The 16,699-nt window shown below is 39.6% G+C and overlaps 1 protein-coding gene across 3 annotated transcripts; it reads left to right on the top strand.

Moving 5' to 3' along the window:
• Nucleotides 1-424: 424 nt before the first annotated feature.
• LOC103403983 (lysine-specific demethylase JMJ13-like) lies at nucleotides 425-7,270 on the top strand. Of its 3 annotated transcripts, XR_524258.4 has the most exons (12): nucleotides 425-899; nucleotides 1,532-1,916; nucleotides 2,469-2,625; nucleotides 2,705-2,924; nucleotides 3,505-3,558; nucleotides 3,639-3,718; nucleotides 3,835-4,112; nucleotides 4,223-4,618; nucleotides 4,805-5,226; nucleotides 5,412-5,696; nucleotides 6,352-6,865; nucleotides 6,945-7,270. XR_524258.4 is itself a non-coding variant. In XM_008342835.4 (11 exons), the coding sequence occupies exons 1-11, from the start codon at nucleotides 897-899 to the stop codon at nucleotides 6,736-6,738; spliced, it is 2,667 nt and encodes an 888-aa protein (XP_008341057.1). In that variant the 5' UTR covers nucleotides 425-896; the 3' UTR covers nucleotides 6,739-7,270. The 3 variants fall into 3 exon arrangements, 2 of the variants coding, with proteins under 2 accessions (XP_008341057.1, XP_028951612.1); XM_008342835.4 differs by having other exon boundaries at nucleotides 6,352-7,270; XM_029095779.2 differs by lacking the exon at nucleotides 3,505-3,558 and having other exon boundaries at nucleotides 6,352-7,270.
• The last annotated feature ends 9,429 nt before the right edge of the window (nucleotides 7,271-16,699 follow it).

The following is a 16,699-nucleotide window of genomic DNA, read 5'->3' as shown; positions in this document are numbered from 1 at the left end:
TTTCAATTTGGGTCCATGTTTGATTCAATTCACTACCCGTTTGATCATTGTTTTATATTATATAATCTATGTTTGAAATTTAGATTTTGAGACAACTAATATTAATGTTGACCATGATATAGTCGGTTGGTAGGGTTTGAATATAATCTATGTTTGAAAACTTAATTGGAACTTAACGAATGTGATATTTTCAATATGTTAGGTACTTATTTAGAATGTTTAAAAAAAATTAAGATCAATTTAAATTAAAAAATTAAAAATTTTTAGATACTTAAAACCTTTTATTTTTTTTCTTCATTTTTATCGTTCTATTTTCCGGAACCAATTCAATTTCCTAGTGGGAACGGGCGAGACTCGGTAAATTAAATTTAATATATTTAAGGCAATTAAAGCGTTAATAATTAAAGCGTTACGGTTATAAACTATATATTATCCTTCTCGAGGACCTTTTTGGGTTTCTTTTGTCCTTCCCATGTTCTCTCTTCTCTTCCCTTTCTGTATTCCTGTTTCCCTCCATTGGCCGGGAAACTTCTTTCGTCGCCGGGTAACCGCTTTGTCTCCGGCGAATAGCATCCTTCCTCCGACGGAAAACCGTTGTCTCCTCCTCTCTGCTTGACTTCCTTCAACCTTTTTTTTGTATTATTTTCGTTGACTCGGTGGCTCGAAGGCTTCGGATCTCTGATTCCGGCCAGAGACGGTGCCGTTTCGGACGTTTGGCGGGAATGTGGATGGCCTGGTTGTCGCTGTAGGCTTGCTTTTGGTCTGCCGTGGCTGGGATCGTGATCTAGGGTTTCGGTTCTCTGATTCGGATTCGGTTTCTGCGGTTGTGTTGTTTTATCCTTTGTGTGTTGCTGTGAACAAAGACGCAGGCGTACAAAAAGAGACTACGGAATGAGATGGTGCGTTTTGCTGGTTAAATTTGTGATTTCAGATCTCGGACATTGCTCTCTTTATTCCGGAATCATTTACATTTGTGGAATTCGTGATCGAATGAATTGCTGGAATGCATCTAGGCGTTCATATTTTGAGGACATCTTCATTGTTTTTTTATATAGAATTTTATAATATTTTAAGTTGTGCTGGTAATTATGCGTTATGTAAAAGTTGCTATTTGGAGAGATTTACATATATAATTATTTTAGATTTTTGTTAACTTTTTGAGGGGTTTGGGTGATGATGTTCATTAATTTGACTGCATGTTACTGCTGAATAACTAATGAATGTGATTTTGCGTTGAACTTTTATTTGGCCGTCTGTTCAACATCGACTTTTAGGAAGGAGTAGTGTTAAATAAAGTAGGTGTATCAGAGGTCTCCACGGTGTTTGGGATGCACTTTTGTTTCTTTTCTGCTGATTTACTTCTCTTTGATCTGCTCACATGTCGAGTCCGTTTGACAAATTTGCACAAATGTACATGCATGAACTGAATTTCATTTTGCATTTCACCTCCCAGACCCTGCTTAAAGCGGGAGCCTTGTGCACTGGGTACGAAAAAATATTCAAGTACATGACCTAGCCCTTTGGTTAACAGGTGGAAGGAAGGCTTTGTTTGTCCAAAGAGGCCAAAACTGGATTAGAAATTCTGAAGCGTACAAGGCTTCAGCGAATGAGACCGGAATCTGCTACCGAGCCTTTAAATCTCATTAATACAATGGCTCGAAGTGGAGGTGATGCTTTAAAATCTTCTGTATCCTGTGGTCTTACATTCCAGGGAGGTGCCCACTCAGTCTCTCTGTTCAGTGGTGCTTCACATGAAAAAGATGTTTTTCCAAAGCGTAGGGTGGATAAGTTCGAAACAAGTGATCTAGAGTGGACTGAGAAAATTCCCGAATGCCCTGTGTACTATCCAGCAATGGAGGAGTTTGAGGATCCTTTGGTTTATTTACAGAAGATAGCTCCAGAAGCTTCAAAATATGGTAAGGAGATTACAAATTTTGTTCACTCAGTTGTTGGTTGGGTTAGGAGAGCTATTACGTCTCCCCCTTGGCAACACATCTAAAAACAGTATCACTTGATTGTTGGTTCAGTTTGGAGTTTTGGTTTCTTTGCCCCCTTTCAACTTCTGTGTTTTAGTGTTGAAATTTCCACAAGAACCAATTGTTCTGCCGTTTATACAAAGTATTTTATTTTCCAATTTAATCGCTCTGTTTTTTTTCCCCTGTTCCCCGCATTTGAATTAGAGCCTCCTTTTTTTGACACACATTGAAATTAAACTGATATGTGATATCATAAATGCTCTTGAAGTACGCACATACACATATTGAGTATATACATCAGGTCTCTTTGTCATTATATGATACTGAATAAATCTATATTTCTCTTCCCTGTTTCATGTAAGATGGTATTTTCTGGCAAAATATCTTGATCATTTTTTTCCCACATAATGGAGTCCCGTCATAGACATTTGATAAATTTGGGGTGGCATATTGACCAACTCTTCCCATTCTAACCTGCAATGATATATTCAGGTATATGCAAGATTGTTTCTCCTTTGAGTACTTCTACTCCAGCTGGGGTTGTATTGATGAGGGAGAAAGCAGGATTCAAGTTCACAACTAGAGTACAACCTCTTCGTCTTGCAGAGTGGGACAATGATGACAAGGTCACCTTTTTCATGAGCGGAAGGTGAGAGCTTCTTCTAATTACAAATATAAAGTAGTACTTTATCAAATCTTCAGGTTTTTGAGTGAGTTTAATGTTACAGAAATTATACATTCCGTGATTTCGAGAAAATGGCGAACAAGGTTTTTGCTCGTAGATATTATAGTACTGGTTCCCTTCCTGCCACGTACTTGGAAAAAGAATTTTGGCAAGAAATTTCTTGTGGAAAGACAGAAACTGTTGAGTATGCTTGTGATGTAGATGGTAGTGCCTTTTCATCTTCTCACAGCGATCCTCTTGGAAATAGCAAGTGGAATTTAAAGGTGTTGATTCTGCCAATCTTTATCTCTGTTTAACTGTTCAGTAGGTGACTGATATATTACGTGGGCGGTTGATGTTCACTTTCTAAAACTGGCACCTCAGTTATACAGGACACACGCGAAAGCACATGTTAGCGTAGTACATCACGCACGGCCAAAACCAACCCTAACCGTAGAAAACCAAGAAGGAACAAGGATGTAGTGGAAAATTTTAAAGACCAGAGACTAAGAGTACTGTTGCAAAGATGCCATTAGGGATGTTATTTTATGATAAAGAGGGTTTCACCTTGTTCAAATAGATGGGTTAGAGAAATTTGGTGCTAATAATGCTCTCTTGTTCTTTATTTTTCTTGTACAGATTAATTAGCATGATCACAAGAAATTTATTATATCTTGAATTACATGACTTGTGCTCTTCTCTTGTATTTCTCTGTTTTTGACCTCTTTTCTCTTACAGTTAAGCCATATATACGACCTTTGATTTGTAATCATTGGTTTGCATATATTCTTAAGAATAATATTCGGTTTGGTTCACTGTATGTGGTGGCATGCACATCAACTGATACCCCCTTTGTCATTTCAGAATCTTTCAAGGTTACCCAAGTCCATTTTGCGTCTTCTAGAAATTGCAATTCCGGTACCAAAACTAGTTCAGTTCACCCGTTTGCATTATTTATAGGCTGTATACCTCTGTTACTTATGTTGGTTTTATAATAGGGTGTAACGGATCCCATGCTATACATTGGAATGCTGTTTAGTATGTTTGCTTGGCACGTGGAGGATCATTATTTGTACAGGTATAAGCCACTGTATATATCACTATTTAATCCCAGCGAAGGCAATGATGTCTTCCCTTTCTTATTCTGAGAGTTATTATCAATTTCTTTTAAAATTTTTTTATGTCACATGGCAGTATTAATTATCATCATTGCGGCGCATCCAAAACCTGGTATGGCATTCCAGGTGAAGCTGCTCTGCAATTTGAAAAGGTTGTTAGGGAGCATGTGTACACGCATGATATCATATCAACTGATGGAGAAGATGGAGCATTTGATGTCCTATTGGGGAAAACAACATTGTTTCCTCCAAATATTTTGTTGGAACATGATGTCCCTGTCTACAAGGCTGTGCAAAAGCCAGGAGAATTTGTTATTACTTTCCCCAGAGCATACCATGCTGGATTCAGTCATGGTAGGCTTTCTATTTGACTTTTGCCCTTCATTTTACTTGCCGTATTTGTCCATGTTGTTTTGCTTGCTTCTCAAACATTAATTTAATGCCTTTTTCTAATGGAAGTATAGGTTTCAACTGTGGCGAGGCAGTCAACTTTGCAATTGGTGATTGGTTCCCTTTAGGTGCTATTGCTAGCCGACGTTATGCGCTGCTTAACAGGATGCCTCTGCTTCCTCATGAAGAACTTCTGTGTAAAGAAGCGATGCTTCTACACACAAGTTTAGAACTTGAAGATTCAGACTATTCATCTGCTGATTTGGTCTCCCATAATAGAATTAAGTTGTCTTTTGTGAGATTGATGCGCTTTCAGCATCGTGCTCGTTGGTCTTTAATGAAGTCAGGGGCATGCACCGCTGTTTTGCCAAACTCCTATGGAACTGTTCTATGCAGCCTATGCAAGCGCGATTGCTATGTAGCTTACAATAATTGCACTTGTTACATGCATCCTGTCTGCCTGCGCCATGGTATGTTTACTATTATATTATGTGAATAATTTTGATGAACTCTAACTACACACCTCAGACTTGTTATGATAATGATTGTACTCGATTGTTCCGCACCTAGTTTAAAATATATACGGATGGTAAAACATCGCCATTGATTTAAAAATGTCTAGTGGTTGCTTATTATGATCTTGTTTCCCATTGCAGATGTAAGGTCTCTTGACTTCTCATGTGGGAGCAGCAATCTTACTCTCTTTTTAAGGGAGGAAATAACAGAACTGGAAGCTGCAGCCAGAAAATGTGAAAAGGACGATAGTATGCTGGAGGCGATAAGGGGGCTAGCGGAAAGTGGAGATGACTTGTATTCTTATCCATTAAATTTATCCCTGAGTGCTGAAGACAATGGATACTCTCCCTATTGTGAGATAAAATTTGAGTTGAACCCTGAACTTACTGGTAGAACTCAGTATAGGTCACATGAGCCAGAAACTGGTTCTCATGGCGGGCCCATGTTGAGATCTGATGCAGATTATTCAAGTCCTGCAGTGTCAGAAGGTTCCCTTTCATGTGCCGCATCAACTCTTTGTTCTCTTTTAGAGCCTCGGGAGAGCTTATCTGCTCCCAATAATGTGAGATATTGTTCATTTCGCTAAATGTGTCTGCCTTCTGTATTCTAATGCATAATGTTGATTCACTAATTTAGTTTGTTCTGCAGGGGTTGTAGGACAATTTTTCTTATTAAAATTTCAATGAATTGAAGTGTAATTGTTGGATTAACTAAAGTGTAATGTTGCGTTCATATGTTTCCTGGCAGGTACAGGGAAATGCTAACTCTTACACAGGGACTCTAAGTTCTAAAAGGCGTTTTGAAGAGTTGGTGCGCGGTGCATATGAGTCTTCTCAATCCTCTCTATCCTATGATGAATACTCTAGTGCACGTCCAGGGAATCTAAACGGATCAGAGGTTAGGCATGTTGTTGATCAAGGCAGTGATGATTCTGATTCAGAGATCTTTAGGGTTAAGCGTCGTTCATCATTGAAGACGGTGGACAAAAGAAGTGTAAATGATGTCTTGTCATCAAATCATTCCGAAAACAAGGTATACTGAAGTCTCCTGTACTTTAGTTTCTGATGTGTGTAAAAAAAGGTCGTACCCAGTGCACAAGGCTCCCGCTTTACGCAGGGTCTGGGAGAGGTGAATGTCGGCTAGCCTTACCCCCATTTATGGAGAGGCTGCTCCCAAGTCTCGAACCCGAGCCTTACCCCCATTTCTGATGCGTGTGATTATTTATAATGATTTTGCTATATCTGTGTGTGGTTTTCATTGAATAGATCATTAGTCCATCACTTAATTTAGAAATTGAAGATTTTATCTGGAGTATATATATATATATTTTTAGATTTCTTTATATTTTCCATTATTTATCAGTGAAATGCTTATAAATTTAATAAAATATTGCACTTATCAATTGGAGAGATGTTGAAATTGGAAGTGAAAATGTTATTCATCAAATACCTGTAATGGACCCAGAAAGGGGAAATCCACCTGTGCATGGGTTCTGATGAGCATCTATTTAATTATTTCTTTGAAGCAATGGAATTTGAAAAATCTGGGCATCCCCGTCCTGTTGCATTTATCACTTTTATTTATATTTATTAATGTCCAGATACAGGCTTTAAATCATTTAGTTGTTTATTTTTTATTCTGCTTGTATATATTTTGCTGCTGTCTGAGTTGTATCTGCAAAAAGCAGGGTTTTAAACGATTGAAGAAACTGCAACCTGACAGAAGATGCGGGCGATCGTCGGTGCCATTAGATTATTGCAGCCCTGGTGAACCAAATGCTAAATTTATTGCAACTAGTAATTACAAAGGAGTTCCAGAGAGTGCTTCTTTGGAGGGCAGGTTCTCCACAGGAAGTAGCGCTCCTACAGGAAGTAACGTTCCCATCTCTATCAAGTTTAAGAAGTTGGCCAATGAAGATGCAGCTAGACAACAGCGAGAACGCCACAGAAAGGATGGATACGAGGTTGAATTGGGAAAGAGCCGGAGGCAACCAACCCCAATGGAGATTGGGGCAAAGCGCCTTAAAGTCAAAGCCCCGTCGTTCCTAGGGTCGGAGAGCAGCAGGTTAAATTAAAGATATTTAGATCACTCTAGGAAGTGCCGAGCATCTGGTGGACCGGCCCTGTAGAGAGAGCAGCAGCGGCATCATAGAACCTGACCTCGCTAACTTGATTATCTCTAACGGGGTTTTAACAACACAGGTAAAGCTAAAGAAGATTGATTTGTGGGAGCAGTGACGGAAAAATTAACCAAGGATAAAGATTTACATTTTTTGTGCAGGCCCTCAAATTGGGGCAGTCTGCATTGTTGGTGATTCTTGAGGTTCTCGGGCCGGGGTATTTTTACCGTCTTTGGCAGGAGAACCTTTCTTCCTGCAAAATAGTAGAGATTGGGTTATTAGTGAATTTCCATGTAAATTTATTTGTTTTTTTTTTACTTTCTTTCTTACAATTGTTAATCCAGTAAGTAGCTAGTTGGTAATTCTTGAACATGTTGATTGGTTCGCTGCTTCCTTTTTACAGGTTCTTTATTCTTATTTGTTGCAATGGGTCCTTGTAAACCTGTGAGTACATGAATAAAATGCAGGGAAATGCGTTGTCATTTTATTTGGCTTCTTGTCTAATCATCTGCCCATTGATATGGGACGATGTGATATTATTTTATAGTTCAAGCATTGTAATCGGATTTCTTTTTCATCATCCAAAGATCATGCAATTTAGAGCTCGTTAAGTCATTTATATGAATTAAACAAATTGATGGTTCACCATAAGTATAAGTATGTTACTTGTACCATATATGTTGCCTTGTTCATCATGCATTTGAATGATTACGTGATTCCAAAATTAAATAGATCTTTTTATACATAGTTTTGATATGATGGAAAAGAGAAAGAACAATTCCGGTCATGATATTTGCATGGTGAAGTGATGTTTTTTTTTAATACATTCGATATTATCTATACTAAGAGCATCTTCAACTCTTGGATTAAAATCTAAAATTTTTAGCTCAGAAAATTTAAGTTTTAACTCAGAAACAACTTTTTTACTCCAATCCTTACTTAAAAACTAAAAGTTTTAGCCCAGAAAATTTAGTTTTTAACTTAAAAAAAGTTTTTCTCCTCCAACCCTTCTGGGTTAAATATTTAGCCCCGAGATTATTAAAGTAACTTTAAAAAAAATTATGTAAACTATCATAATTTAATTTTATGAACATTTTAACCTAAAAATATTTAGATTCCAATAAATATTGAAAAATCACTAAACCGACACCATAAAACTCATGGAATACTACGAAAGAATATGAAACACATAAAATAAATTTTTTTAATTATTTAAGCTGTTGGATTTAAATTTGGACTGTTAAATCTTTTTTTTTGCCGTTAGATTTTGACACACTCCGATCGGAGTTGAGGCATGCTGGTCATCACCCGAAGGTGACGTAACCAAAGTGTGAATGATGTAAAAAATGTGGATAAATTAAAACCGAAACTAGAACTTATTTAAACTACTAAAGTGAGTGCGCAGTAGTGGGTAGAACTCATAAAATACAAATGTTCAAAGCACAGATGACAAATAGTGCAGTCGAAACTAGAAAAGTACTTAGTACACAATTGGAAACAGTTCCTACATTAAATAGAGATATGTCAGAATTGCCGAGTGATCCTCGTGTGCCACAGAGTAGGTCAGCTATCTAGGACTTGGAGGGGGGAAAACAGAAGGGTGAGTGGGCACAAAAATAAAATTTATAAAATCCTTTTATTTTTTGAACATGCTAACCCTTCGCTGTAAAACATGTATAGTTTCTAGAAAACATACTATATATATGTATGAAATCAAATATGAAATCAATAGTAAATCAGGTAGTATGCCACACCACAATATCTCAACAGCAATATAAATCAATATAAATAAAATCAGGTGTTCAATTAATCTATGCTAGCATGCAAATCGGAGTCGCCTAATGCGACCTGTACAACTGACCCAAATGCTCATCAATTTATGCTAGCACACGAGTCGGAGTCGCCTAAAGCGACTTGTACGACATGACTGGGTGTAATAATATATGCTCTAGTGCTACGATCACGCGAAGACTGACGATAATCGCGGTCACCTACGAGTCAGAGTCGCCTAATGTGACTTGTACGACAGGACTAGCACCTACTTGGATCCAAGGCGAGCATGCAGTGCAGGAGGTGAACATACACATGAAGGACTGGCCTTGGCCTCGGGCGAGCACTAACATTGGGGTGCAGCAATGATGAGTAGACTACATGAATATATGCATGCCATAATGATTCAATAATTCCAATCAATAATATAAACTTACCTGAACTTACCTGCGCATCCCGTGCGTATAAAGTTTATATATATATATATATATAAATATATGAAAACAAAATGCCCACCCACTGATACGTCGATGGATCGTAGCCCCCTAACCTCGCTTGTCCTCGTACGTCCTTAGGATAAATCTCCCCTATATGCGAAACAACTAATAATAATTACTTAATTAACACATATACGAAAAAGCTAGGAAAAACTCCCCATAGCTTACTCAAACAAAAGGTTTGAATATACGAAAATGTTCAACTCGAAGTTACGGACCAGCACATGTCAACCACTTGTCGGCCAGAGGCTGGACGTGCCCTCATGTGCCGCCCAACCCATGACCATATGCACCTGGTAGAGACTGACAGAAAACAGGGAATATTTCGTCAAATAGTAACGGAACCTAACGCCGTTACCTAACGTCGTTAGAATATTTTGTCAACTTTGACGGAATATTCTCCGTCTTCTCCGATGATCCTCGCCGTCTGCTGCCGCCAGATTCTAGAAAAAGTGGCCGGTTTCTGGAAAATTTTCAAACTCATATAACTTCTTCATTTCTCAACCATTTTTACTAACTTTATATGGAAATGAAGCTCTTGAGGAGAAGAACAAGATTATACCTTTCAAAAGCCCAAAAAGTGGATGAAAAATGGCCTGAAAAAGCCTCGCAAGTCTTGGCCTAAAACTCGACTCCTTGAAACCGTGCTTCTCGACGTTGTCTTCACTCCAAACTTAGCCTAGGGACTCCAAGGAGTTGTGTGGATGCTCCCACAACCTTCAAAACGTCGAAACCCGACCGGGATCACATTGGAGCAAAGTCATCCCAGTCGAAGCTTCTGAGTTAGCGAGTCAAAACTCAACCACTTCAAGATCGGTTTGTGCGGTTGGGTTCGTGAAAATGAGAGGATCATGATGGTGATATTTTTACATTCGATCTGTGAGTGTTTGATGAAGGTCCTTACAGTTGCAAAGAAGAGGGAAGTATGGGTGAGAGAGAGAAAGAAAGAAGATGAGAGAGAGAGTGACAACTTTTCTGATTGGTGGAAAAGTGAGGGAAGTTGTTTGGTTGGCTAAGAGAATTGAGGAGTGAAAATTGATTGGTGAGGGAGATGGGTACACGGGACCGGTTTTAAAAAGGAAAAGTTAAAAGGTTTTTCAGATTTTGGCACAGTAAATCGTACACAAAAATCAGCCTCCTTATCAATAACAGTATTTCCAACATTGATAAATTAACACACGCGTGTACCACTCCACCCGTTGTTAACGTACTTTAACGTAACGTTACTTTTTTGTTACAGATCCGATTCGGGTCTCACTCACGCTCATGTGTTCGTAATAATGAGTACTATTTAATTAAGATAGCGAGAAAAATAATTTAAAGTTGCATAATCACGTCCACATCACTTTGCCAACAAGGGCATATATGTCAATTTACACACTTATGGAGAAATTACATAGAAAATTAGGGTTGGGTCGTCATAACCTACCCCCCCTTAAGAAAATTGTCCCCGAAATTTCAATACTACTAGAAATCAATCAAAGAATAAACGTGGGTACAATTCTTGCATGCGCTCCTCTGTCTCCCAAGTAGCTTCCTCAACTGAGTGGTTTCTCAACAAGACTTTCACCATAAGAATGGTCTTGTTTAAGAGAACTTTGTCTTTCCAGTCAAGAATTGTCACATGTGACGGATCAGAGACGTATCTTCGTAACATCGACACGTGGAAACTATTATGCACCCTTGACAACTTTGGAGGTAGATTAAGTCGGTAAGCACCTTCACCAACTCGCTTAATAATGGCTCGATGTAACGAGAGCTTAGCTTCCCTTTCTTCCCGAATCGTACAATGACTTTCCACGATGATAGCTTTAAGAATACCCAGTCTCTAACCTTGTATACCCTGTCGGTCGAATGTCCGTCGATTATACTATTTTTTCGATCCTGTGTTACTTTCAGGTTAGCCTTTATCACCTGAATATTCTATGTCGTCTCATCCACAATCTCAAGGCCCACAAAACTTTTTCGTCGACTTCAGACCAACACAGTAGGGTACGACATGGTTTCCCATACAGCGCCTTAAAAGGTGACATACCAATGCTGTAATAAAAGTTGTTATTGTAGGCGAATTCTATCAACGGCAAGCGCTTGTGCCATGCGTCTCCAAATTGTAGGACCGAAGATCTCATCATATCCTCCAATGTCTGGATAGTTCTCCCTGACTGCCCATTGGTCTATGGGTGATAGGCGATGTTGTAGAGTAATCTTGATCCTAGAGCTTCTTGGAAAGCCACCCAGAACTTTGAGGTAAATCTGGGGTCCCGGTTATAAATGATACTAACTGAAACACCATGATACTTGACGATTTCAGAGACGAAAAGTTCAACCAACCGACTCAACGAGTAGTTCTCATGAACAGGTAGGAAGTGTGTTGACTTGGTAAGCCGATCTATAATCACCCAGATACTATCATAGCCATTTTGCGTACGAGGCAGCTTGTACATGAAATCCACTGTGATATCTTCCCATTTCCACTCGGGTACCAGAAGTGGCTGTAGTAACCCAAATGGTTTCTTTACCAGAAGTAGCTATAGTAACCCAAATGGTTTCTTTCTTTTCGCCTTGACCTGTTGACAGATTGAACAACGACTCACATACTCTCCAATTTATCTTTTCATTCCAGGCCAATAGTAGAAAGGTCGGATGGTATGATACATCTTGGTACTCCGGGGATGCATTGGAGAAGCTGAAATATGCATTTCATCAAGAATTTATTTCTTCAGTTCATCTACATTCGACACATACATCTGATCGTCTTGCATCAGCATACCATCAGGCCTTCGAATCTTAAGATCTCCCTTTTTACTGTTTAACATTGCATGTCTTAACGCCTGGGATTATGGGTCTTTCATTTGGGCCTCGAGAACACGATCCAACAAAACTAACCTGACCTAAAAGTTAGCAAGTAGAGCTCCATGTTGATCAACTTCTAAAGCTGCTCCAGTAGATCTTAGGCCAGTCAGAAAAGGAACATGACATGCATAGAGAGCATTAAGTTGGCCATGAGATTTCTTGCTGAGAGTATTAGCTACAATATACGCATGACCATGGTGATACTCGATAATGCAGTCATAATCACTAATCAACTTCATCCACCTACGCTGCCAGAGATTAAGTTCTTTCTAAGTGAAGATGTACTTGAGGCTTTTATGAACAGTGAAAATTCGACACGTTTCCCCATAAGATAGTGTTGCCAAAATTTTAAAGCAAAAACGATAGCTGCCAACTAGAGATCATGAGTAGGATAATTTATCTTATAGGGCTTTAGCTGTCGTGAAGCATACACAATCACTTTTCTATGCTGCATTAGCACGCAACCCAGACCATTCAGAGAGGCATCACTGTAGATCTTGAAATTCCCATTGTCCTCAGAAAGTGCCAAGACAGGCGCATGAGTGAGATAGTACTTCAACTATTGGAAACTTTGTTCACAATCATCACTCCACTCAAAATTAACTCATTTCCTGGTTAACCTTATCAGAGGCAGGGCTATGGTTGAGAAGTTTTTCACAAAGCATCGATAGTAGTCCACAAGACCAAGAAAACTTGGTACTTTAGTGTCCTTTTGAGGTTGCTCCCAATTTTCCACTACTGCTACTTTCTGGGGATCCACGAGAACACCCTGAGCTAATATCACGTGTCCTAAGATTGACACTTGATCCAGCCATAACTGGCATTTACTGAATTTAGCGTACAACTGATTCTCCTTTAGCTTCTTCAAAACCAGACGTAAATGTCTGGCATGGTCAGCCTCACTCTTAGAATATACCAGAATGTCGTTGATAAAGACGATTACGAACCTGTTAAAATACGGACGGAATTCTCGATTCATCAGGTTCATAAAAGCTGCGGGAGCATTAATTAACCCGAATGGCATCATAAGAAACTCATAATGACCATATTGAGTTTGGAAAGCTATTTTTGAAACATCATTACTTCTGATCTTCAACTGATAATAACTGAACCTTAGATCGATTTTCGAGAAAACGCAAGCACCACGAAGCTAATCGAAAAAATCATCGATATGAGGCACTAGATAAATGTTTTTAATCGTCACCCGATTCAACAGTCTGTAATTGATACATAGCCTCAAAGTTCCGTCTTTCTTCCTCACAAACAAGACTGGAGCTCCCCATGGGGATGTGCTCGGCTGAATAAACCCTTTTTCAACAAGTTCTTGCAAATGGGTTTTTAATTCCCTTAACTCTACAGGAGCTATACACTAAGGAGTTAGAGAAATAGGATTGGTACCTTGAATTAGGTCGATGGTGAACTCTACTTCATGATCCGGTGGTAAGCGAGGTAAATTGTCGGGAAAAACATTAGGAAAATGTCTGACTACTCGAACATTTTCCACACGAGTAGAAGTCTCTTCAATCGCCACTAGATGAGCTAAGTAGCCTTGACAACCCTTCCTCAACAATCGTTAGCAGAGATAACTCCATGTTTCAGACCTCTACGTTCACTAACAAATGTGACAATAAGCATGCCCGGTCGGTGAAAAGTAACAATCTTTTGATCACAGCCCAACTTGGCACGATTGTAATGTAACCAATCTATACCCAAGACAACGTCAAAGTCAACGATATCTAAAACAACAAGATTGGCTGGCATTACGACATCCTCGATAAGAACGGGGCATTCTTGATACTCCCAACTAACATAACAAACTTCGCCCCTAGGCATCGAGAACTCCAACTCATAATCGAAGGGAGTGGGGTGGGGTTGAGTCTTTTAAGAAAATGTATGGGAAATAACTGAATGTGTAGCACCTGAGTTAATTAATATTTTAGCAAAATGGCCAAGAACATTCAACATACCCATAATCAAGTCAGGGTTACTTTGCGCATCCTGCAACGCGATATGATTCACTTAACCATGTGCTTGTTGTTGGCCTCCTCGACCCCTGGTTCCTTAGTTCTGATTTCCTCATCCCTGATTACCTTTGTTGATACACAAAATCAGTAAGGCTTTGGTACAATAGAAAGTGTCAAGTTTGTGACCTTCCCTAGATTGCTCCAGTCACTAGTGTGGATAAGTATGCAAATGGATAGAGACAGGGAAGCAAACACAAGATGTACGTGGTTCACCAAGATTGGCTACGTCCACGGAGTAGAAGAGTTCTCATTAATTGTGGAGGGTTTACACAAGTACATAGGTTCAAGCTCTCCTTTAGTGAGTACTAGTGAATGATTTAGTACAAATGACATTAGGAAATATTGTGGGAGAATGATCACCTTTTATAGAAGAGAGTTTCTAGCTTTGTTCTGACATTGACACGTGTCGTGTTGTGATTGTCTTCCGATGTGGCGCTATGATTGGCTTCTGATGTCGACACATCTCGCGCTGTGATTGGCCTCCTGGTTGGAGGGAAACTCTTCTGGGTTCTTGACGGTATAACGTTGACCGGTGCTCGATAGTTTCGGGATTCGTCAAATATGGTACAAACAGTGCTCTCCTAAGTTCCCGAGTAAGGGAAGCTTCTCGGTTGGGGACTTGCAAAATCCAAGTCGCTGAGTAATCACGAAACTTCTAAGTATTGAAGTGTGGTATCGTTTTCACTTGACTTATCTGTCTCATATGTAGATGTGGCATCTTCTCTGGAAGTACTTTTCCTCTATCCAAGGATGATATCTTTAACCGATGAAGATGCACAAGGTAATGTATCAATTTCACTTGAAGCTTACTTGTAGTTTCAGCTTGGTCAAGTGCGATACAAACCATATAGTAGGAGTCCCCCAAGTCGTCGAGCTAGGAGATTTGCCGAATGAGGTAACAGACAAGGTAAGCAATCAGACTTCTAAGCAAGCAACCTGGATCGGAGGTTCGACTTCGGCTTGAGGTTGATTGTTTTCTTTCTCCTTGTGTCGTAAACAGTAACAAGGATAAGGAGAAGCAAATAGAGAAGAGATGATATGAGATACTTTTTCTTTTGAAGAAGTAACTTTCCATAGGCTTATTCTTGAACTGAGTTGGAGGGTTTTCTGGTTTCCTCCAGAGTATAAGGCTGACTCAAGAATTTGAGGGTCAAAACAAGTCCATCAAATCTAGAGTACGTTTGACCTTAATGATATGGGATACTTTTATTGTCGACAAAGTAGTGGGTGTGGTATGGCGAGGCTTTGCTCTTTGGTGATGGTGTCGGCGAAAGGTTGTTGAAGCTTCTCGAGTTCTTCGGATAGGGCAGCGATGCTGGGTTTGGATTTGATTTAGACTCCTCTGTCTGGGTTGTGTGGTTCTGCAGGAAGGGCATCGTGCTGAAGTGATCTGTTCCAGCTCATCATTGATCCTTCTGCTTCAATCTCTTACAGCATTTATCATCCATGCGTGGCAGCTTAAGTGTAAAACGTCAATATTGTATCAACTGTTCTGAGGTATTTGCCGAAGGACTTCGTGACCTTGACAACAGTTGACGATGAGTACTCGAGAGCAATGTTAGGCAAAAAACCATGCAAAGATTCCGGCAATCAATTCCAGACCGGAAGTTTGATTTTAGGTTCCGACTGATTGCGTTTTTATCCTTGTCCTGCAGGTAAGAGCAATGGCAAAGGAAAAGACAGGGAAAAAGCATGATATGGGATACTCTTACTTTTGACCCTGATGATAAGAGATACTCTTACTCTGGTGTGGCTGGTTTTCATAGGTATATTATTAGGGGGAAGAAAGCTGAGTATTTTGAGAGGCTTCATTGGGAGTGCCCTCTCAGATATGAGGAAGGATTGAGCATTTTTGCAGGTCTGCCTGTCTGTGGAGGATGGAGGTCGACATATATAGGAGTCTCCCTAACAACAAGTAATAATGCTATTAATTTATCCTTCTTGGTCATAGCAATGTAGTGGAAGCTGTAAGCTTCATGTGTTTTAACTTTGTCAGAGCATTTTGAAAAAGTGGTCTGTGGTATCTGGAAAGCTAATGTTGCATGTGAAGATTGCAGACAAGCTTTATCCAAGGAAATCTGGCTTTCAAAGTTCTGAGAGCGGTGCCTCTTCAGTTTTTGAACAAGCAATCCTGTCGGGGATCTGGCTCTCGAGATTCGAAGAACGGTGCCTCTTTGATTTTTGAGAAAGCAATCTTGTTGGGAGTCTAGCTCTTGAGATTCAGAGAGCGGTGTCTCTTCGATTTTTGAGAAAGTAATCCTGTTGGGAGTCTGGCTCTCGAGATTCGGATATGGGTGCTTTTTCGATTTTTGAGAAAGCAATCCTGGTGGGAGTCTGGCTCTCGAGATTCGGAGAGTGGGGATTGTCGACATATTTTACTCAGGAAAATTTGCTTCTCGAAATCCGGAGAGTGGTGCCTCTTCGATTTTTGAACCAACGACCCTGTTGCTCTTTCTTTTATATTAGCACCAATTGTGTGTAAGAAGTACGTTCATAGAGTTATTGCTTGTAGGAAATTTCCCTTTATTTTTGTACTTCAGAGATTTATTGCACCTCATTTCTCCTTCATCATTTCTGAGAATGTCTGGCCCATCCGATCGTCGTTTTGACTTGAACTTTGGTGAAGAGGTAACCATGCCTTCTCAAGACAACATATAATGCCCATCCTTCTTATCCTCTATTGGTCCTCTTACTATTAAGGACTCTGTGATGAAGAATGATATGACCGCTGCGGTGGTGGCCAGGAACCTTCTCACTCTCAAAGATAACAAA

The sequence above is a fragment of the Malus domestica genome, chromosome 16, assembly GCF_042453785.1.
Source record: "Malus domestica chromosome 16, GDT2T_hap1".
Classification (NCBI taxonomy): Eukaryota; Viridiplantae; Streptophyta; class Magnoliopsida; order Rosales; family Rosaceae; genus Malus; species Malus domestica.
This window is presented reverse-complemented; position numbering and strand designations above follow the sequence as displayed.

Excerpts from the sequence above, each read along its gene's own strand:
- LOC103403983 (XM_008342835.4), top strand. Across the intron at positions 4,113-4,222 it reads CCATGCTGGATTCAGTCATG|GTTTCAACTGTGGCGAGGCA; the intron begins GTAGGCTTTCTA and ends ATGGAAGTATAG. Across the intron at positions 5,227-5,411 it reads GCTTATCTGCTCCCAATAAT|GTACAGGGAAATGCTAACTC; the intron begins GTGAGATATTGT and ends GTTTCCTGGCAG.